General features: G+C 55.2%; 1 protein-coding gene across 2 annotated transcripts in view; it reads right to left on the reverse strand.

The window, feature by feature from the left end:
- The window catches only part of RBM19 (RNA binding motif protein 19), a 136,053-nt gene that overhangs the window by 17,014 nt on the left and 95,319 nt on the right, over positions 1-23,720 (reverse strand). The window contains exons 23-25 of one of the 2 annotated variants that reach the window (XM_033098147.1): positions 19,845-19,965; positions 3,700-3,812; positions 2,425-2,956 (exon numbers count right to left, since the gene is read on the reverse strand). In XM_033098147.1, the coding sequence (XP_032954038.1) occupies positions 3,715-3,812; positions 19,845-19,965 (219 nt within the window). In that variant the 3' untranslated portion in view covers positions 2,425-2,956; positions 3,700-3,714. Of the gene's footprint in view, positions 1-2,424; positions 2,957-3,699; positions 3,813-19,844; positions 19,966-23,720 lie in introns of those variants that run through there. The other variant, XM_033098146.1, reaches the window with a different exon arrangement.

Here is a 23,720-nt window from a genome sequence, read left to right on the forward strand (position 1 = left end):
TGGGGGGCAGACTGCATCTGCCTCAGGCCACCTTTCTGGATACGCGGACTCCTTTCCACCATGACCACCTCCCGGCGACTGCCAGTGCTGGCCCATGCCTCCAAAGTGGACCCAGCAGGCCTGTTAGACACAGGCCAGGGTCTGACTTCCTTGGGCCTTCACTGGGTGAAGCCCCACAAGCTTTCCTCTTTAATAATAATAATAATAATAATAATAATGACAGCTACCATTTATTTAGTGTTCACTAGGCATGGAATAGTCTGCTGCAAGTGCTTTCCACAATCTTCTAAAAAAAAAAAATCGTATGAGGCCGGAATTCTTGTACCCATTTTAAAGATATGGAAATTGAGGCAGGAGATGCTGAAACCCATACCATAGGTCACACAGGCAGAGGTAGGTGGATCTGAGATTCCAACCCAGGCCTTCCTGGAATAAGGGCCAGTGCCTTCTTCTCCCCTCCCTCCACCCCTCCTGCTGCGGTGTACCCCACTGTCCCTCATCTCTGCCGCCATCTGACCACCTGTCCCCCTCCTGCAGACTGACTGCATATCTGCTCACCTGTCCAGCGTGTCTGTATAGCACTCTCGCCTGCCAGGCCCAGGGGCTCAGCTGCCTCTGCTCCTTCCCCAAGCCTGGCCGTTCTGAACACTTTGCCACCCTTCAGGGCTCCTCAGGGCCTCACCCCCAGACCATCAAACTTCAGCAATTCCCTGGGGTCTCCACCTGCTCAGCCTTCTGGACCCCCATGTGCACACCCCAACCAAACTCCCGCCTCCCGGCTCTGCTTCCCTCTGTCCCTCCACGAGGCCACCTCTCCTCCCCAGGCGCCTGCTCCAGTCCTGCCTGCGCCACGTTCTCTTCCAGGTTCTATCCTTACCATTCGGGGTGGCAGACCCCTCTGAGAAGTGGATGAGCCTGTCTTGCCCCAGCACAAATCTATATAGGGACCAAGAGGCCCCCTGTCCTCAGCTGTTCCCTCCGCGCTTTATTACTGCAATTTCTCTCCTAGATCTTCTGGTAGCTCAGACCACGGATGTCCCATCATTACTTCAAACTCAACTGAAGCTGCCTCTGTCCTGCCTGGTGTCTCCACCAAGGGTCCAGCCCTGGACTCTGGTAACAGCTCTCCCATGCCCCCCCTCTCTGGTGACAACAGTGGCTATCCATCGCCCAGAGTCCCCCAGTTCACCCTGCGCACACTGGATGGATGCATTTCTCCCAAGACACTTTCATGTGGCTCCTTGTCCCCAAAGGGGGAGAGACGGGCGCATCCTCTGGGCCAGGCTAGGAATTAGGGGCCAAAACTAGGAATTACCTAGTTTTACCTTATTACCGTGTTTCCCTGAAAATAAGACCTAGTTGGACAATCAGCTCTAACACGTGTTTTGGAGCAAAAATTAATATAAGACACCGATATTATACTATATTAAGACCCCATATATATTATATTATGTTATGTTATATTATATTATATTATGTTATATTATGTTATATATCATACTGGGTCTTATAGTAAAATAAGACCGGGTCTTATATTAATTTTTGCTCCAAAAGACGCATTAGAGCTGGTTGTCTGGCTGGGTCTTCTTTTCGGGGAAACACAGTATTACCTTGCTCTCTTTTACTTTGTTTTAGAACAATGATAGTGATGATTTATAATAATAAAAATCACAATAGACACACTTGGCTCCTCCCCCACCCTCAGCCCCCACCCCCACGTCCCTGTGTCAGATGTCCTATCCCTGTTCCTTTGTCACAGCACTTAGTGCAGGGGACAGCCTGCAGTTTGAACAAGTGACTGTGTAATCCTGAGCCCTGTCCCTTTCCCTTTGAAAATAACTTCTGCTTTAAACAGTTAGGAACTACTAAAGTTGCGTGCTTAACCAGAAGGACCCCCATGTCCCTAAAAGAAGGCAGTGGGAGGGAATGGGGTGGACCCCAGCCCTGCCATCCAGAGACCTGGAAACTTGGGAGCCCGGTCACCTGAGGGTCTGGCCTGGGGAGGTTTAACAGCGACCCCAGCGCCCCGCCCAGCCCAGAAGGCTGTGGTCACCTGATGTCTGAGGGACACCCTGCTGTAAAAGCTGGTATGAGCCACTCAGGGATTGTGTCTTTTGCTCCTGTTAGTTCTTAGCGACGAGCTGGGGCTGATAAGGACGCACCTGCCCCACAGGACACGGGGAGGAGGCTTAGCCTTGAGGGGCAGCCAGCGCTGTGGAGCTGGGCTTGGGTCCCAGGCCACCCTGCAAACTGGATGGAGACTGGAACCCCCAACAATGCACACACCCAGTTTTACGCACGAAGGTTCCTGGACTCTCACTTGGAGCCCCATCCAGACGCCCCAAAATCAGAAGTAAACGAAAGTGCTGATGACCACTGACTGATTTACTCCAACCACCATCTCTGATGTGGGCACAATATCACCCCAATTTATGGACAGAGAAGCTGAGGGTCCGAGGGGACCTCGCTGGTCCAAGGTTACAGAGCTGGGGATGGCCAGGCCAGGATCCAGACCCAGGTCACATGGGCCATAGCTCTTTCCTCGCCGCCTTCCCGCCTCCTGGTGTGTGCTGGGCACGGGCCCTCTCTGTCGGGGGCCGTACCTCCAGGCTGGAGTAGGTGTGGGCACGCGGGTGCCCCAAACCTGGGAGAGGCCGTGGGACATTGATTGCCAGGGCTGGGAACCTGGCTGCATTTCACAGGGCCCCCAGCCCGTGAACAGAGGGCGTCCGCCATGAGTGACACAGCTGAGTTCAACCAGTGACACTGGTGTCTGGGCTGGCAGCCCGGGCTCTGTGAGCAGCTCAGAGGCTTCCCCAGGCCGAGGTCAGCAGGGCCGGTTGTGTCACCAGAGCTTGCGGTCCCAGGTGACGAGGATGGGGCCGGACAGAGGCCGAGTCCCAAGCAGAGAGCAGGCCCTCGGACAGGGGTAGGTGGGAACTCCAGCTCAGCAGTCCTGGAGGGGAGAGCGGGAATGGAAGCTTCTGGAGCCTGTCTCACATGCCCACTGTGCCTGGTGTTTTTCACAGATTATTTATTGCTGCACTTCCTTTCTCGTTAAAGCCCTATGAGGTGGGAACTAGTTAGTGAGGAGGAGGCTGGGCCCAGGGAGCTTTGGTGAGGGGGCCTGGGGTCCGTGGCCCGAGCCCCGAGCTGGGTGGAGCAGGGTTTTGTGCCCACATAGCCTCACTTCGGGGTGCTGCCTCTAGCCGCCCCCCACAATGGGTCTGGGGTAGCGAGCTACGAGGGTCCTCGTTCCCACGTGCTGTCTACTCTGGAGCAAACCCGGAATCCTTCTGTATCCCGACTTTCCTACCAGCAAGATGGGGCCCTGTCGTGTCTCAGGGATGCTGGGAGGAGGAGCGAGCGGGAGCAGCAAATGGCCGGGGGATGCGGGAGGCCTGGTTTGTTCCTGCTGCTTCCAGGTCCCGGTGCTACCACAGAAGGCTTCCTAAGGTGGCCACACTGGCCTGCCCTCTGGCCTTCCCAAGCTGGCACAGAGCAGGTGTCGGCGGCACAGGATCCCAGGCTCCGGGCAGTGGACTGAGGCCATCGTCCCCTACGACCTTGGACCAGCGGAGGGTGGGGCCACCTGCTGTTGCCACCCCACTGTGCGCACTGCCCCTCCCAGCCCACATGGTAGGGAGCACAGAAGCCAGAGCGGCTGTCCCCAGTCCCCAGGGCCCTGGAGTCACGTACCCTCTCGGTGCCAGCTCACAGCTGAAGGGTTTGCTCTTCACCGTCGTTTTCACTGTCTTCCAGCTGCTCCAGGATCTCGTCCAACACCACAGACCGCTTTTTCTTCGGGGGCTCTGTGGGAGCCCAGATGGCAAGAGAGGAGAAAAGAACAGCGGAGAGGGTTGGAAGCAGGAAGAGAGAGACAGCAGAGGGGAGGGAGGGGGTGAGCAAAATGGAGGGGGCGGCGAGAGAATAGGAAGAGAGGGAAGTGGTGAGAGACACAGGAGAGAAGAGGCAGAAGAAATAAGAAAAGACGAGAAACGGGAGACAGAGCCAAGGAGGAGGAGGTATGAGAGGCCAGGGGGTAGAAAACACAAGAGGGGAGAGAGAAACTTCGGGTTAGTCTCAGCTTTGCTGTGGGGAGCTGCCCCTCTCTGGGCCACAGAAACCTTCCTTCTCTGCAGGTCACCCCCTCTCCATCTCCCACCCACAGAGGAAAGGGAGTGAGGAAGGCCCCCTCCCAGCAGCTGTTAACCAATCTCTGCCTGCCTTGGGGCGGAGGGAGCTGAAAACCTTCAGAGAGGCTGAGTCAAACCATGGCAATGGTTGCCATGAAGTGGTTTAGATGAAAATAAGTATTTCATCTAAAATAAGTAGAAGCTGTTCTGTTTTCCTAGAGGTCGCAGACTCTTAATCGTATAGCATTTGACTGACATATAATAGGTGCTCAATAAATGCTGGGTGAATAGATGCTCAAGGATTTCAGAAGAGGCACGGAGGGAATAACAATTAGGAGTGGCTTTAGAGGGGCTATTTGGCTTGGGTTTTGAAGAATGTAGAGGAGTTTTCTGTGAGGCAAGGGGTGTAGATGCACAGCATGAACATATGAAAGAGCATGGTGGGCTCAGCAAAATATGTGCCCTCTGGGCCCCAAACGCTACTGACTGAGTACCTACTGTGTGCTACGACTCGACTCTCAACAATCCCACAGGTAGGTACTAGCACTGCCTCTTACAGGTGAGGGAACTGAGCCATAGGAAGGTAAGTCTAAGGTCACTCAGCTAGGAGGTGAAGCCAGGATTTGAAGCCAAGCCACACCAAAGCCTATAGTCTTTCCACTTTTCATGAAAGTCTCTGGTGCTGGCCAGAGAATGCCAGGGAGACCAAGGGTGGTAAAAAGAAGGTGCACTGGTCCCCTTGAGCCTCCAGGAAGGGGATGGGTGGGGGAGCTGGGCTCGAGGCTGGCCTGCTTTGTCAGTCCCTCTGTTAGTCTAACCACTCATTAATGGTCAGCCTCACTCACAGATAACACGTGATTTGTGGAGAGGCTGTCTCCACAGGTTGCCCCAATGCCCTCTCCTCCCCAGCTCAAACACCGCCTCTGTGAAGTCTTCCAGGCCTTGCAGATTGCCCCCGTGACCCTCTGCCTCCATCTCCCCACTGGGCTGCTAGCTCCTTGCGGGCATGAGCCCAGCCTGCTGCTTGCCCCAGAGATGGAGAATCTCAGGTCTTCCTAGGTCGTCTTGAACAAGTGACTTGGCCTCTCGGAGCCTATTTACACGTACTTCATCTCATTCCTCCAAAACCAACCAGGGCACTGACTCCTCTCATCTTCTTCATGGTAACCGGCCCAATCCAAGCACTTGCACCGTCTCATGCCACTCCAGACCTCTGCCCTCACCAACCCGGTCAATTCTGATTCTCTCACAGCAGCACGAGGGATCCTTCTCAGCATAGCACTCCAGGGTCCCAAAGCTCCATGGCTTTGCATAGCACAGAGAGGGACACCCAAGCCCTCCAGAGGGTGTCACTTGAGCTGGCTCTCCCTCCAGGCTTGTGAAGTGCACTCCCACCTCAACACCTCCATACCCACAGGCCTCCTGCCCTTTATTCGAACCCCAGCTCTGGAGTCCCCTCCTCCCTGTCTAAAGGACTCCCCTGACCACTGTCTAAAACAGGACCCCTAACCTTCAACCCCTCTCTGCACTTCTCCCTCTGGCAGGCATTTGTTTGGGACGCTGTCCCATCCACTCTGTGTCCCCTGCCTTAGCGCACAGCCTCGCGCCTGCTGGGGGTTCATGAGTATTTGCTGAATAGGGGGGATGAGCAAGGGTCGAGTTGCCCGCTCAGTGAGGGTGAGGAAGGTGTGGGAGGCTGCTCCTCCCCCGCCCCCACGCCTGCCCAGAGAGCCTCAAGGCCTGGCAGCTGTATCCATCATTGTTAATCATGAAAAGGGAGAGGGGACAGGATGGGCTGGAGCAGGGGCGGCAGCCTGTGGCTCCGACACCCACTTCCTTTCCTGCTGCCTCCTCGATGCTCTTGGTTTCCTTCTAATCGCCAGGCTCTGGACGTGCACAATGGCTTCTGGAAATTGAATTTGTGGGCAGGTAATAGCAGCCGGGAAATAGAAGGGCCGCAAAATAGGGCCTGCGGGCCTGTCACAGACGTCCCCCTCCCAGCTACTAACAACGGGGGTGGTGGTAGGGGGAGGAAGGGGAGGCTGGGTCTGTCTTAGTGGCGGCTGTGTCCCAGGGCACAGCACATAGTAGGTGCTCTGTAATCATTTGTCGAATGCAAGAATGAAAGAATAAATGACTACAAGGTGGGTAATTTTTTACAAATAAAACGGGTAATGTAAGGATAGCAATAAAACAAATGAGTGGCAGAGCTGGGAGGCACCCGAGATGTCACCTGGCTGGGAAACTGAGGCCCGGGGGGGAGGGAACGCAGCCGGAGTCTCATAAGGGCCCCTTTTAAGTGGTGGGAGTTATCACCCCCATTTCACCGGTGGGAAGACGGAGGCGCACACTCTGAGCCCCCCAGTTAACATGTGGCAGCACTGGTGTGTCCGCTTTGCCACCCACACCTGCTATCTGTGTTGTGCCATGTGGCGTCTCCTGAGGGGCCCTGCTTGGGGGCGGGGGGCACGGCCAAGGCCATACAGGGCCCTGTGACAAGGCATGCGGTCACCAGGTCTGCTTTTAGGATGACACACTTGGCTTTGGCACTTCCCAAGCTGTGTGACCTCCGGCAAGGCACGTACGCTGTCCAAGGTCAATCTTTCACGTATAAAACGGGGGAACAGAGCAGTTCTTCCACCCCTTCCCTCCTCTGCGGCCACCCTTTGCTGACCCACAGGCCTTCCCTGACCATCTGGAGCAGGGGAGGGGTCCTCTTTCCTGCGAAAGCCTCTCAGAGCACCTCTACTTCTCCTTAGCACGTATAATTGCTCAGGAATGCGGGTGCTGACACCACAGCCCCACCACTGACTAGCTGAGTGGCTGTGAGCAGCAGACTTAGCCCCTCAGTTTCCTTATCTGTAAAATGGGGACACTATTGATACTTCCCTCATGGGGTTGTGGTGAGTGAAAAGAGCAGAGCCTGGCACCTGGGGAGGGAGGGGCCCATCGAGGGCGCTGAGATTGGTATCTTTGTTACCATTACTCCTATAAGAAGTGTTGATTTAACATGTCTCTCTTTGCCATTAGCCCAGTACGGGCCAAGTGGGCGGGGACTGTCGTAGGAAGGCTAGTACATCAAGGCCAAATAAAGCATGTCTTGCCCCCCACCAGGTTGGAAAACGGAGGCACAGGGGTACCCACTACCTGCTATGGGCCGAGGGATACGGACTGCAGGTTGGCGAGTGGCTAACTTCATGGCCTTGGAAGTCAGTCAAACTGAAGTCCCAGCTCTGCCACTTAATGGCTCGGTGACCTTGGGCAAGTCACTTCCGCTCTCTGGGTCTGGACACGGGGGATGAAAACAGGACCCATCTCCTGGGGGACTGCGAGGACGACCAAGTTCAGGCCTGGCACACCCCTGCTGATCTCCTGGGCCTGGGCATCTGGTCAGGCTGGGCCCCCAAATGCCTGGCTCCCCGGGATGCGGTGGGCCCTGAATTCCCACCAAACGACCCACAGCACCCTCCCTCCGCACCCTGGCTGCGTGCTGAGCACCCTGCTTGCAGGGAACAGCTGCTGAAATCCCACTTCCCCGACATCAAAAGCCTCAGTGGGTTTTCACCAAACAAACATAATGCAGAACCAGAGAAAGGTGTAAAATAAATAAACGAAACAAGCTGTGCGTTTTCTTTCAGTATTACAGCTGCACCCAAAGATAAACAACAAGTGAATGTCACCCAACATCAATACCGGAGAAATTAACTTGACAAAAAGCTCAGCCGGCCCCCAACAACCCCCCAGTCCTGCCCCCTCCCCCCCCTCCAACCACCATTTTGCATTTCTGGAGTTCCCATCTAATGATTTTATTTTTCAATTAATTCCTTGACAGAATGCCAGCCCGCGTCTCTCTGTCGTCCCTGGCTGGCGCTGTCGCCCTGCGTGGAAGGCACAGGCAGGCAGAGAGAAAGGCACAAGCGGGTGTGTGTGTAGGGGGGTGGGGGTGGGAGGGGGCTATAGGAGGACAAGGAAAAGCGCTTCCTGGGGTTTTGTTCAGGATTGAGGAAAGCCAAGTAGGGAGGGAAGAGGAGCATGGTTGGCTGGGGAGAAGGGGCTCTGAAAGGCACAGAGAAGAGGCAGGGTGAACAGCTAGGGAGGATGGCTTCTGAGCCCAGGGCGTGGGGTGCCGGCTGGAGCTCGGCTGAGGGGCTCAAAGCCTGCTGCGCCTTGGGGCCCCCTGGGGCAAGGGGCCTCACCTCTGTGCTCTCAGTCTGCAGTAACTGCGTGATACCCAGCTCCGACGGGGCTTCAGAGCAGTAGAAGGGTTAGGGGTAGGGTTTGTCCAGGGCCAGGCATGCAGAGGTGTGAGTAGTAAATATTAAGAGTAACAATGAAAGCGTCCTGCAAGGATAGCCAGAGGGCAGACAGAGAGCCTGCGACTGAGAAGCCGCAGGCTGAGTCAGTGCTGAGGGCCGGAAGGGAACACTTGTGTCCTCAGGCCTCAGTCAGCGCTCTTCAGACCCTGGGCAGCAGGCTGGGTGTGCACTTCCAGAAAACTCACCATTGTCCCATGTGTCAGATGTGGAAGCAGCTGCTCCGTGGCTTTGGGGACGTCACATGACCACAGACTCTCCAAATGGGGCGTGAGCTCAGATCAGGCTGGGGCCTTCCTGTCACACCACAGTGACGCCCGGGCTCAGCTGCCCGCCCTGCGGTGGAGACACCGAGGCCAGCCGTCCTCCAAAGGAACTCCTCAACAGGAAAGGTATGAACCATCACAGGAGAGCACCCGCCTGCCTGCGTCAGCAATTTTCTCAAGAGGCCAGTGGGTCTCAACACACCACCTGCTAGAATCATCTAGAAACCCATTGATACCTGGGCTGTGCCCCCAGAGGTTCTGACTCGGTGGCCTGGAGTGAGCACCGGCTATTGAGCCCTCTGCGATTCCCACTGATAACCAACGTGTGCCAAAGGCCCTAGCTTCCTGTGAGGCAGACCGCGGTGCAGCCCGGCGGGTCGGCCTCGCTTTGTGTTCTGGTATCACGGGAGTCGTGGGTGTGCCGTGGTTTCCGGCAGCTGGACTGGCGGCTCCCCGTGCACAGGGGTTGGTGAAGGCAGTTGGCCTGGATTAGCATGGATTTAGCCCGAGGTAGAGCCGTGGGGCTGGGCTAAGCCCGGGGGCTTTGGGGCTTGGTCCTGCCTGTGTTTGTATTAGTTACAGATGCTGGAGAAGCCTGTGCAGGCGGAGAGGAAGGCGAGTGTGCAGATGAAGGTGACTCATTGCAGAGCAAAAGAGAAAAAGGAACCAGGAAAGGGTGGAAGGCATCCCTCACTCTGTGCCTCAGTCCTGGAGGGATCGTTCACCTTCTAGGGGCTTGATCGACATTAGCTCCCGTCCCTTTCTCTGGGTACAGGTAGAGACTGAAGGGGAGGAAATGGGAGCATCGCCTGACAGGTCCAGGGTGGGATGCCGGGTAGCACTGGGATCTGTAAGTGCAAAAGCCTGGGAGCCAGGCAGCAATGGGATGGTGTCAGATGGTCTGGGTGGGCGACTGTAGGGAGTGGTGCAGACTGTGGCCAAGGAAAAACACACGCAACTCAGCCCGACTGCCCCAGGGGAAGGCAGGACCCGGGTGGTCAGACCTGATTCTTCACCAGAGGCCAGAATCTGCAAATTCAGGCCAAACTTTCTGACAGCCAGAGTGGTGATTAATTGTTTTTTTTTAAAAAAGCATTTTTTTTTTCATGTTTTGTAGTCAAAATAAAGATCTGTGGCAGATCTCGGCCGATGGCTCACCAGCGCGGCCTCTGATTTATTCTCTCTCCTGCCTACAAAACCTCACTGGTTTCACTTGTGATCATGAAAAAACAGTAATAACAACGTTCTCGCCTGTGTTTTTTCCTTGAGTTTCTCCAGCCTGGGCCAGCCTACAGTTCACAAACAAAACCGGCCGCCCCCTGCCTCCAGCCGCAACCCTGGAGGGCAGCCCGCCCTCCTCCAGCCCCTATTTCCAGCACTCTGGTCCCCAGGCCCCAGAACCTCGTCCAATGCGGGCCCAGCCCCGTTCCCTCCCAAGTCACTCTGAAATTCTCCTTCTGTCAGTTTAATTCCGTGATGGATGAGGAAGAACAGGAGAAATGGCCCGCACAGCTGGTTTCCCCGTTAGCCCTAGCAGGGAATCCTGGCCTTGCTGGCGATGGCTGAGTGAAATGTTTGCGGAACGCAGAGAACACAAGTCAATAACAATTTAGCTGGATTGGGAGCAAGTACCTTCCCGCACGGACAGCCGCTCCCGGGGGAAAGAGAAGAGAGTGTGCAGGATATTGCTGAAGCGCTTGGAAATATTTCCAAAACACCACTCAAAGAGGCTCGGGGCGTGGGGGGCGGAAGGAGGGGTGACCCAGAAGACACCTGCTCCGGCCTCCCCAGCACCTCTGCCGGGAGAAACATTCAGCTCCTTCCCCACAGCCAGCCATCTGCACCCTTGCTAGCAGCTGCCACCTAGGAGCTGCCTTGACCAAAACAGTCCCTACTTCTTGATTTTTCTTCTCAGCCACAGCAGAGCCATAAGGAGGGCAGGAGAGGCACCAAACGGAGGAATAAAAATGAGGCAAGGGGAGCTTACGGGACCCATCTGCCTCCAGGGAGCTGGAAAGATCCAAGGCCAAGGGGTATTTTGAATAATAAATTCTGTGGCTTCACATACTTGCTTGAACTTTTCCTGACTGTGATTTTTAAAGCCTCATGATTATGTTTTCATGCCAGGATCAAGGAGGCATATTTGCAAGGGCTGGCGTGCGGATAATGGGCTCTCCTGGTCCCCGATCTTGTGAAAATGTGCCATCCTATGAATGATGAAATTATGGGGGGTGGGGGTGGGGGTGAACTGTTGCAGGCTTTAAATATCATCTGTATGCTGATGACTTCCAAATTTATATCTCAGCCCAGACTTCGCCCCTGAGCTCCGAACTCATAGATCTGTCTGCTTGACATCTCACGGGGAGTCCTAATAGGGGTCTCAAACCCAGCGTGCCCAGATCTGGCCCCCGCACTGTCCCCACCCGCTCTTCGCAGCTTCCTGGGCTTTGTCATCACCTGGCACCACCATCCTCTGAGTGGCAAAGGTCTCTGCACAGGCCTCAGTTTCCCTCTTGCCTTCCAGATGCAAGTGTGGGTGGCTCAAACGTTACTGCAATGCTCAGTCCACCTGCTTCTTCCTGTCGCCACCTGGGCCACCACCCTCGGTCACTGGGATGACTACAGTGAGACCCCCCGGCTCCATTCTTGCCCCCCACTCCACTGCATGCCCTACACAGCAGTGTAAATGAGTCTGTCAGTGTAAATCAGGCGTGGCACGTCCCTCTTTGAATCTTCAAGGGACTTTTCGCTGTATCTTGAATAAAAATCCGGTTCCCTGACACCTCTCCAGCCTTCCCCACCTTAGACTTGTTCTTTAGTCACAATGGCCTGCTGGGAACATGCTTCTGCCCCAGGGCCTTTGCACCTGCGGCAACCCCTGCCTACCTGGAATGTTTTCCACCCAGATCTTTGGCTGGCTGGCTCCTTTGCTTCACACGAAAATACGGACTCCTCAGAAAGACTTTTTTCCAACCACCGTATTTGAAATCTCTTCTCCCCTTCCCAATCCCTGAGGAATGGAGTATGTTATCCTTCCTAATTTCCTTCACAGGGCCTGCTGTCATCAGAACTTTATTGCTATTTACTTGTTCTTTTTTATCATCTGTCTCCCCCACTCAAGTATCAGCTTCATGTTCACTACTTTGTTCTCAGTGCTGAATGAGGCTTGATAATTAGGTGACAGTGAAGAACTGGGGGAGTGAATGAATGAAAATGGAGGGAGAAAGCCAAGCAATGGGGACTCCTTCCCAGGGAAAACTGGGGTTCTTAAGCAGAGGACTCCAGCGGGGGGTGGTGGGATGGGGCTGGGGGGTAAGGGTGTGGCTGTGAGGCCTCTAGGATTGTATGCTCCATGGGAAAACGGAGGTCACGGTGGGAGGAGTCAGCCACCCGCAGCTTTTGGATAAAATAAAACAGCCATTTCGCAAGGCCTAAGGGCTGTAAACTTTTTCTGTAAAGGGTGAGACAGTAAATATTTTAGGCTTTATGGCCCATAGGGTCTCTGTCACAGCTACTCAGCTTGGCCCTTGCAGTGTGAGCACACAGCCAGACACTACATGTGTACATGGACATGGCCATGTGCCAAAAAAACTTTTCCGTACACAAACAGGCTGCGGGCTGCATTTGGCTGGGTCTAACTTGCAACCATAGCCCTACCTGGATTGGGAGCCCAGATCTGTAAAAGGGGGACCATATGGGATGCAGGAACTACTGGGGATCTAGGGAGTGGTGAAATAGGTTATCTGTTCTGTAGCGTGCAGAGCTGTGCACCCTCATGCAAATCACGAGACCTCTCTGGGTCTCAGTGTGCACCTCAGAAAAATGGGAACAGCACCTCTCTCCAGGGAATGAGACTGAGTACAGGAAACCATTTGGCATCGCCCCCTGCACATGGCAGGTCCCCGACAAAGCTTTCTCCCTCTCTTTCTTTCTCTTTTACCTGACTTGATCTTTAATAAGAAGTCACACGATTGCCTCTTTTCAGGCTGGTGGTGTTCCCAGGCTCAAGGTTAGGCTGCTGCCCAATAGGGCTCCAGAGCTGGCTGCACGCCTAACTCACCGTGGGGTCTGAGCACACTGTGCAGCCTTTCCGAGCCCTGGTTCCTCGCCCGTGGGGGACAGTGAAGAGGAACTGACACTTCCACCGTGCCCAGTACACCGAGTCCCACTTAGAGCGGGTCGTTCTGATAAGTAGGCTCCTGTTTGTTACATTTGGCTATTCACCCACAAATAGGTGGTGAGCACCCACTTTGTGCTAGACGCAGGGCCAGGGCCTTATCCCCTGGAGGGTAAAGCCTTGTGGGGACCAGCGCTACCAGACAATTGCACCTGTGAACACAAAGTAGCAGGAAGGTGAGGTGAGGGCTGTGTTGGGGGAATTGAGAGGAAAAGGGGTGCTGGCGACTAGCCGACTCTCTGACACTGGCTGAACCCTAAAGGCACAGACAACTCAGGGGTCGGGCTAACGGGACCAGGACTCCAGCAGTCAGGCGCCTTCCCTGCCCGGCCAGGAGGGCAGCTATGTGCTAGAGGCCAGCGACCAGCAATGGGACAGGCACCCATCTGTGCCCGCAGAGAGATCTCCCGGCCCGGCCCGGCCCGGCCCGGCTCGGGCAGGCGGGTGGGGGATGGCGCCACTGCCAGCCACTTGCCATGCCGGTCATGTCTGCGCTCCCAGCTCTGGAGGTGAAAGGTGCAGGCGCTAACCACAGCCCATCAGCTCTCCCAGCTGGAATAAGACAACGCCTGGAAGCAGAGCCGTGCCCCCGGCCAAATAAAAGCCTGTTTGCCTGGGCCTCCCTAGCTGTGCGCACTCGAAAACAGAGGGTTGTGCGGGCGGATTGCTTCCGTGCCATTATACTCTCTCGGCGCGCTCGCAGGCACCGCGGCCTGCCAGGCCCTGAAAGCTCGATGCCGCGACCCTGCTGGTTTGTAACAGGCTCGGGAAGAAAAGGACACAGCCAGTGGCCGACTTTCCTCTTTCTTCCCTCCTTGCTCTCTCTTTTCACCCTCCCACATGCAAGGCTCGGAAGAAGAACTGCACTTCACCTGCCAGGGGAGGCTGAGCTGAGAAAGCGGGTGCCATGAAGGGGGGTGGGGGTGGGGTAGGCTGGGGAGAGGGGAGGGTGGTTCTGTGCCCAACGGCTGCCTTGCTATTCTAGTCCCTTTCCAAAAGCACCTGTCTGGTGTCAAGGTCTCTGCCTAGTCAGGGCAACTTTGCAAATGACTTTCAAAGACCTGCTCTCGGTTATTTCATTTCATGGGTATTTCGTAAGCATCAACTTGTAAGGGAAAAATATAATGCCCTGCCGTTATCCAGGGACAATGGATAAAACGAAGGCTTCCACCTGGGGGGCTGCTGGGAGGTTTAAAACCAGCTTCTTCTGTTTGCCAGTAAGGGACTCCAGATAAGCAGCAAGCAGTAGACCGAGCGCCCAGCACGGTTAGTCCCCACAGCTGCGTCGGAAGGCAGGACACTACGAATGCTCCTCCTTGTCCCACCGTGAGGGCCACCATGTGCCAGACACAGGGCTATGCACTCTAGGTGACAACTAGAGGCAGATGCAAACACGCCAGCCTGAGCACTGCCCACGCATTAGTCATATTCATATTCATTCTCTCTCTTCTTTCTCTCTCTTCTCTCTCTCTCTCTCTCTCTCTCTCTCTCTCTCTCTCTCTCACACACACACACACACACACACACACGCACGCACGCACGCACGTTACTGTTCAGGCTTAGCAAAACCATGGCTCTCTTTATATCTCATTCCTCTGTCCAGAGAGCAGCCTCCCTTAGCCTGGCTTGACCAGAATGCACGGAAAATGGGGAGTATTCTCAGGCACCCAGAGGAAGAAGAATGAGCGCCTGAATGAGAGGATGAACAGTATCTGTTGCATACGCACTGTGCAACAGGGGCTTCATCCGTAGCACCTCCTTTAGGGCCACAATTCCTCTGATGAGCTACATACCCCGGTCCCATTGTACAGATGCCAAAGCTGAGGCCGAGGGACGTGCCTGACTCATGGGGGTAAAATGTAAGGGGCATCGGTGCACGTCTGCTGATAACAATGACCTGATCCAGCAGGATGCTAAAGGCCCAGCTCTGGCTCCTGCCTCGGCCACTAGTAGCTGGGCGCCCTCGGGCAAGTTATATGCCCTCTCTGTGCCTCAGTGTTTACCTCCTGGGATTCTGCAGGATTAATACCTGTGAAAGTCCACACGCAGTAGCCGGCACAGAGTAAGGCTTGATAGATGAAGGTTGTTACAGGATTAACACTAACAGTGTTACCAGCCTGGACTGCACATTGAGCTTCCACCTTGTCCTAGGCTCGCCCTAGTCTCGCCAGGGACGTGCAGGAGGAGAGGAGGCTGGTCACGGGGGCTGGGCAGCCCTGGCCCACCAGCATGTTGTCTCCAGTCTCCCCCAGGGTAGGGGCTGGACTGCTGAAGAAGCTGAGTCCCAGGGGTAGGGGTGAACTCTGGGTAACTACGCCGATTGCACAGGCCACAATGAGGGCTTTGGCTGGGGCCAAAGCTCTATTCTATCTGCCCCGGTCACCTCCCACTGTCCCCTAGGGCAGATCAGAGGCCACGGGGTGTCACCAGCAAGCTTCCTGCAGGGCCCTGTGAATGGTTAAGATGCCTGCCTTTCATTCCGAGGCCCACATTCCACAGGGAGCCCTTTGTCGTGGCCGTGGTGCTCAGGCTGGGCAAATGGGGCTCCCGGCCTCCACCCGAGATCTGAGTGCCTTCCTGGCATGGCTCAGGGCCGGGGGAGGGAACTGGGCATGGAGCCCACCTGCCCTCCGAGTCTGCCAGGGCCCTGGAAGCTCTGAACAATGCGGGTTTCAACACAAATGAGCTGGGCATTTTTCGCCACAGGGAAGGGGCAGAGCAGGGGGAAAGGGTCTGGCCAGGAGGACAGGAGACCAGCAGCCCTGCCATGGACACTTCCTGTCGCACGAAGTGATCAAACACACAATGGGGTGGGTGGGTGAGAGGGGCTGACATTTCCCGAGCACCTGTACCCCACCGCCCCCCCCAATGTCATATTTAGCTGGGAAAAGGACGGGTGGAATAGTCACTGAGAGTGGGGCACTGTAGCCAGACTGCTTCCAGCACTGCCTACCAGTGTGACCCTGGGTTAAGTTACTTCAGCTCAGTACTTTCACCTGTAAAATGGGAAGATTCATGGTCTCTATCTCCTGGGTATGTTGTGTGGATTAAAAAAAACCCCAAAACACCGGCATCTCATGCGCTTTTGTTATTCCCTTGATCGTGTTCTCCACAATTCTATGTGCTGGCTCCTTTGTTATACTCATGTGTAAAATGGGAAATGGAAGCCCGGCGGGCACCACATGTCCTGGGACACACAGCCGGGAGGCAAGAGAACTCAGGTCTTGCTGATTTCAAAGTCAACGCTCTTTCTCCTGAAGCTAACTTTTTGGGGACCAGGACCTCATAGAAAATCTGATGACAACAATAGATCCTCTTGCCAGAGAGGTAAACACACACACTCTCTCTCTCACACACGCACGCACACAGGAGAACAGCATTTCTGGGTGTTCACAACCCCTCTGAGGCCAGCCCTGGATTAGGACACATGAAGACAAGATTCCGTGGATTCCGGGTTCAACATCCCTGTCCCCTATCTTGCTGTTTTCTGGATACAGCGTTCTTTGGTTTTCCAAGGACTGTCACGTATTTCTTGGAAAAGAGTGCTGTAAAAACACGATTGGTAATGAATTGCAGGCTCTTTGGTCCCCAAATGCTCAGGCCACCTTTTGCCGCCTCTTCATTTCATGCCCCAGGAGGTGAGCCAGGCTTGGAGGCTGACACTCGGCCGGGCTTGCTGGGATCCACCAGACAGGCGCGTCGTGAGTACATCTTGCACCCTCTCCAACAGGCACTGCTGCTCCTGCCCCCCAGATAGCCCGGCCCCACCCCAGCCATATGCTCTGATGTTTGTGGCGCACCCTATAGGCTGGATATTCTCCTCTGCCCTGCTCTGTCCCCCTGGAAGACGTCACTGGGGGAGGGGGCCGCTGGCTTACAGAGGCAGAGGGTGGAGGAGAGGACACTGCAGGCATTTCTTCCCTGGCTCCCTCCCTGCCTTTGTGTAGTTCTCTGGCAGTGGCCATGATCCTCCAGACTAGGGGATGAGGTGGCTGTCCCCTAGGCTCCTGCTCTCACCGGACCGACCCAGGGACATCACTTCCCCCTCCTGCCCTTCAGACTCTGGTGGGGAGTGGTACCAGCTCCTCACTACTGCTGACCTCTGTAAGCAGCCCCTGCATTACAGGCTCTTCCTGGCAACCAGTGGGGTGAATTCCGTTCCCCGCTAGGACCCCGCGAAGGTCTCAAGGTGCTCACCTTCTGCACGCTTGGTTAGCTCAGAGCTGGTGGCCTCTTCTAGGACCTGGGAGGGCAAAGCTCCCTCGAGAGCAACTCACGGGGAGTCTAAGCACATGGTTCGGACACTCAGCCCTGGCCTTAGGCACTTACCCCACCTCTGCACCTCAGTTTTCTCATCTGTAAATGGGGACAATGTAACACACCAGAGGGCTCCTACAAGGACATGCTGTGTCAACTGTCAAGGGCTGTACGACGTTTGCCATTACGATTTATTATTCATTCCCTCCACTTTTGGAAGGAACCCGGTAGATTCTAGATTCAGGGTCTAGATGAGTCAGATGAAGAGAGCCATGCAGTAGATACACACCCCGGATCTAATGCAGGCCCCAGACCCTTTGAAAATGGCATTTGCTGGTGTAATGCAGTGTGTGTGGGGCTGTCGAGTTGGTGGGGAATGCAAATCTCAGCTCTGCCACTTTCTAGCTGAGTAACCTTAGGCACAACGCTGAGACTCAGTTTCTCTGTCTACAAAATGGAGACAGCAGTACCTACAGCTGCTAGGGTGGCCGTGAGGATAAATGACAGTGCGTGTCACAAAATGGGGGGGGGGCCCTGGCACAGAGTAAGTCCCTCATAAACAGCAGTTGTCACGAGTCACTTCAATGCTTGGCCGGTCTCAGTTCTCTCATCCATAAAAGGGGGCTAATCGTGCCCATCTCACAGGGCTGGTGGGAAATTCATGGGAAGATGCATACAAATAAACTGTTGTCTTTATTACTATTATTATTGCATCTGCCCTGTCTGGGCGCCAGCCTGCAGCTGATCTGTAGCTGTGGAGACCGTCAATCCCACAGAGAAGCTTCTGGCTGGGGTGAGGCAATAATGCTGTCTGTGGAACTCAATTTATTGAAGGGGACTTTTCTCCGATGCCAGGGGAAGCGCTGAGCCTGCTGGCCTGGGGGGTGGGTGGGTGGGGAGGGGACCGGGAGAGTCCCTTACACAAACATTTGCCGACGGGTGCATTTGGGCCTGTCAATAGCTGTCAATAATGACAGGTCCTCTTTCTGCACGGCAGGATTTGGGGACTTACTGAGTTGTGAGCCAGCGACTGTGTATTTAGTACTGATTTGTCCGGTTTCTCATTCCCTTCTGCTCATACGTTCCCCAGCCCTGGCCTGACGACAGCCCAACCCGCACCAGGCCTGGGGGCCCAGAGATGAACTGATCAGCACAAAGCAGTCCCCACTCTGGGGGAGGCACGGGTCCAGCGACGATAGGAACCACAGAGAAATAAATGATGACACGGCAAGGAAGTTTAGGTGGCGAAGCAGAGGATGGAGCAATGACTGATACCTGAGGAGGGGGTGGGGAAAGGGAAGGCTCCCTGGAGGAGGTGTCATTTGAGCTGGGTATTAAAGGTTGGACAGGCACTTGCCATGTTAAAAAAAAAAAAAATATTGAAAGCAAGGCATTCTCAGTAGAGGGAACAGCATATGCAAAGACACAGAGTCCTGCCTGGCGAATGGGGAATAATGAACTCTGTGGGTGGCGTAGTGTGGGGGATGAGGCGGGAAAGGCCACCGGGTGGGCAGGAGGGGTATTCTGAAGGGTTTGGCAGGTTGAACTACAGCCAAGGTCCTCTCAGCCTGTCTCTGGTGTTCTTGGCACACCAGATGCAGTCTTGTGTCACTGAGAAGCTGCTCAGAAGGCCTGCTTGCTGCCTCAAGCAAGACCACTGAGACCCAACTGGAAAACTAACAGCTCTGTAAGGGTCACCTCCCCCACAACTTGCCCCTCAGTGGCTGTCTGATCTGGGAGGCCGAGTGTCACTGGGTGGGACAGGAAACCATCACATCCTGGTTCCAGGATCTCTACACAGACGAACGAGGGAAGGGCAGGCTTTGCAGACTGACCCCAGGTGACACCACTGGCCTCTAGCTGCTGGATGGGGACAGGGACGGATGAGGGGAGCAGTGGCAGGCGCTTGGAGGAACATGGCCTTTCTGGGAAAGCACCTCAGTGCAGTGGAGCCGCTAGTTGTCCCATGGGAACTTACTAGGGGGAGGAAAGCAGCGGAGCCCGGAGGATGACGCCGCAGGTGGGACACCACGCCCTTCACAGCCAGCCACAGCCCTCTCTGACTTCATTGGCCCCTGGCCCCTTCTCCATGTGTCACCCTCGCACCAACCTTGGGGTCCCTCTGCTCAGGTAGTCCTTTCATGGGCACCAGCGCCACCTCTGCAGGGAAGCCTTTCTGGACCTCGGCTCAAACAATGGCCGAGGTCTCGTCCACCAGGACCCAGGGCCCCGCTGGGTCACCCTGAGCCCAAGGGCAGAGTGGGTGCTCACTAAGTACTCTCTGGGGAAGGACTAAATAATCAGCGAGGACACGTGATACCACCAAGATGTGTAAAAGGTGGAGTTAGGTCCTGGCAGGAAGTGCATGGTCCTTAAATCAGGCAGCCAAGGAAACCAGTGCCAATGACTCCCTAGGCCGGCCAGCGGAAGCCGGCCAGAGCGCTCGGGGGATAGGACCCCCGGATGGAGCAGTGTGGTGGCAGTGTCAGCCAGCCTGCAGCAACCCAGCAGGGAGGCAGGCAGGGAGGATCAACACCCTGACCCACCCTCCTCGTCTCCCCCGTTTCCTGCCAGGCCTCCCAATGACCAGACCCGACCAGAAGCCGAAAGGGCACGACTAGGAAGAGGAGGGCTCCCTGGCCCCTGGGGCTCGTCCAGTCCAGGGCAGTTCTCTCGGCATCCCCACCCGTCTTACCGTGGAAGTGCTCGGCCGTCTTCCGCCGCAGGGCCTGTAGGCTCACCTCAGAGTCGGCCCACTCCAGGACCAGCCTCCGGCCGTACAAGTGGGTGCTGTGACACAGGGCGTTGAAGGCTCTCTGGGGGAGCAGGGACAAGAAATACAACATTAGCTGAGTCCTAACCTCAGACACTCCATTCTGCCCTCGCGCCTGCCGGAATCGCAGACTCAAAGGCCAGCTTCTGGCCCTCGTGACACCTGCTCTCCGGCGAGGGTGTGCGAGCTGTTGGGCACATCTATCTAATTAGTGGGTTACATTCCCAGGGACGGAGCTGCAAGCGATGGTGCAGTTGGTCCACATGCGCCCTCGGGACCTGGGCCAGGCGGCGTATTCTTTCCCATGTTAGAGCCTGTCTGGGGAGGGTGACCTCATTAGCTGGCTCGCCTCCCACCCGGCTGTCAGGGGCAGCGCCACGTGAGAAAGCCGAGGCCTGTCTGGCCTCTCGATGACAACCATGCGGGCCCTTCATTTTCACCTGGTGGCTCTGTCCTGCGCGGGCCCTGGCGATTCTGTGCCCCAGCTCGCTCTGCTGCCCCAGGCTGCGCCTCCTCCTGGCTGCTGGCTCCTAGCCATGCCTGGATCCCACCCCTTGCTCCGCTTTCCCGATCCTTTTTCGGTCTTCCCGACCGCCACACTCCGCCCACGTCCCCCTTTTGGGTTTTTGTTTTCTAACAGCTTTATTGAGATATGTAATTCGCATGCCATTCAAGTCACCCATTTGAATGCACCATGCCATGGTCTTTACTGTATTTCAGAGCTGCACAAATATCACCACGATGAATTTTAGAACATTTTCGTCATCATCACCCCCAAAAGAAAGTATCAATCCCATTAGCTGTCACTCCCATTGCCCCCCTAACCCGCAGTGGGCACTCATCTCCTTCCTGTCTCTGTGGATTTACCTACTCGGGGCATTTCATAGAAGTGGAATCATACACTGCTGGTGAGCTCCCCCTTAAACATGCTAAGTCTCAAGCTGAATGGCATCAGGCAGAGACGCTTCTGGCAACACACCCGTGGTACACAGGGGCCACAGGGCTTCGTGGCCAAGAGCCTAGACTCTGGAGCCACCCAGCTTGCGCCCTGCACGTCCTGGCTTCAAGACCTTGGGCAAGTTAAATGCATCTCCCCAGCCTCGGTTTCCTCACCTGTAAAATGGGAATGTTAATGGTATTCCAGTCTAAGGGCTCCAGGGAAGATGAAAAAGAGTTAACATGGGAAGTGCCTGGAATAAGGTGGGTGCACACCGTCGGCGCTCAATAAATGCTAGTTCTCGTTGTTGTGTTGTCACTGCAGACTAGTCACATCTGCAGGTTCTCTCTCTGCAGAGGGACCTCAGGTGAGCGCTGGGTTGGGCACGCCAGGCACTCGTCGGCACCACAGAGCAACTGCAGCTAAAGGGAATCTCTTCCTCTGCTTCTGGGTTGCAGACAGCACCGCCGGTACAGCAGGGGCGCTGTGGGGTTTGTCCCTCTTGCTTCTCTGGTGCTTCTAGGTAGCCGAGGAGGGTCTAGTAAAGTGGGGGCGAGGTACAGGGAAACTGGCGCCAGTGGCTCCCTAGACCCTCCAGGGAGTGCCTGGTGGAGACGACCACTGGACGGGAGCCCTTTGGTGGCAGTGGCAGGCAGCTGCAGCAGGCAGCATATAACTAGGAGGGTTCTGGACTGGAACCAGCCCAGCTTGGGCTCTCAACTGCACTGTGACTGCCAGGGGTTGGACTGCGTTCCCCAAAAGAAGATATATAGCAGTCCTTACCCCTGGTACCTTAGGATGTGAGCTTATTTGGAAATAGGGTCTTTGCAGAAAGTTACATTCAGACGCAGACACATGGGAGCAGGGTGGGCCCCAAATCCAGACTGGTGTCCTTCTAAGAGAGGGCCATGTAAAGACACAGAGACACGGGGGGGGGGGGGGTGCCATGGGAACGATGGAGGCAGAGACTGGAGTGATTCCTGCACAAGCCATGGAGCGCCGGCTGTCACCAGAAGCTGGAAGAAGGGCATGGAACAGATTCTCCCTCAGGAAGAACCAACACTGCTGACACCTTCACTTTGATTTCTGGCCTCCAGAACTGTGAGATGATATATTTCTCTTGTTTTAAGCCACCTGGCCTGTGGTACTTTGTTACAGCAGCTTAGGAAAATAACATAGTGACCTTGGGTAAGCCAACTGCCCCACCCTGAGCCTTGCTTTCCTCATCTGTAAAATGGGGCTAACTGTGGGACTTACACACAACAAGCCCTGATGGTGCCACACTGTAGCTATTTAATAATCGGGTGGGAGGTGGGTGGCATACGCATCTTTTTAAAACCAGACATGTGGCCAGATTAAAGAAATGCTTTGTTCTCCTCTGTGCTTTCCCGAGAAGGGCCAGGTGCAGGAAACTTTTTCTTTCCTTTTTTTTTTTTTTTTAACTTTAATTTAAAAAACTCTTTCTGACTGCCAGCAGAGCCTCTGCATTTTTTTCCACACGGATATAAAAGTGCATCTGGACTCTGAGCCGAAATGGGCCATTCACAGCTTTAAAACACACGCGTTCTCAGCTGGCGAGGCAGAGAAACAGCCTGATATAGGGGGAGCTGGGGCTTTAAGATGGCGGAGAGAAATTGGTCGGGAATCTGGCGTGGTGGGTATTCCATCCTGGTGCCAGGGTCCCTGAGGAGCTGCAGTCCTGGGGACACAGTTGGATGGGGGCAGCCAAGATGCTGCATCTGGTGGCAGCTAGGCCCAAACTCAGAAGAATGAAATAACAGAGCCCGGGAGGTGCGCCCAGCGAGATGCCCCAAACGCAGCCTCTCTGACTCTAGCCATCAGCCCTGTGTTTCCTGTGTCACACAAAGCCTGCAGAGGTTTCCATTCATTCTAGGAGTTGCTGAGAATTCTCTCTTGGCCTCCCTCTAATGTCACCTCTTGCAAATTCTCGTCTCCTCTTTGTAAGGGCTTTTCACTCCAAGAGGAGAGGCGGCACAGCAGGTAGGATTGGGGGCCCTGGACCTGAGCTACTTTGGTTCAAATTCCTGCCCCACCACTTACAAGCTGTGTGATCTGGGGCAAGCTGCTCAACCTCTCTGAGCCTCAATTTCCTCATGTGTAAAACACAGAGGCACCATAGGCAAAGAATGGACGGGAGGATTCGATGAACTAACACTTGCTACACTGCCCGGTACATCCCAAGTCTCACTAAATGTTACTATGTTGCTATGCCCTCGGCTTCTCATCGTCACCCTGAAGAGTAGGAACAAGGGAAGGTTATTTGAAGTTTGAGCACAATATGTGGTTCTCCCGAAATAGCAGAATTCGCCTTCCTAGTTCTCGTCCCCTCAGGTTAATATGAAACCAGGTTGCGTTCCCAAGCGCCCACTGCCTCGGTGGTGGGGATGTGGTGGCCTCAAACTGTCGCAGGCAGCGAGGACGATGATTCGGGGCTAAAATTGGCCCTGGGTAATCCAGAGTAATTGCCTTTCATTAAAAGAGTCTAATGAGAGTGTGTTATATTTGAGACATCCGAGAGGAGGCAGGGGAGCGTGTGAGAAGACACCGCCCCAGGTCTCAGGGGGCTTCGGGCTGGTTCAGGGGAAGAGTGTGGTGCACGGAAGGTTCTGGGCACAGCAGAGGGACAGCACAGGCCTGCACCCAGTGCAGTGCCGGGTGTCTCGACAGAGAAAGTGGAAAGTCAGGTATTCCTGGCCCTTTGCGTCTCTCCAGATCCTGTTTCTGCTGCCTGTGTTCACCCCCTGCAGTCCACGAGCCTTCTTCGTGTGGATTATGGATTTCGTGGGTTCCACAGAACTCTAAGCCCATGATCTCAACCTACTCATGAGGACAGACATTAT

The sequence above is a fragment of the Rhinolophus ferrumequinum genome, chromosome 25 (assembly GCF_004115265.2).
Source record: "Rhinolophus ferrumequinum isolate MPI-CBG mRhiFer1 chromosome 25, mRhiFer1_v1.p, whole genome shotgun sequence".
Classification (NCBI taxonomy): Eukaryota; Metazoa; Chordata; class Mammalia; order Chiroptera; family Rhinolophidae; genus Rhinolophus; species Rhinolophus ferrumequinum.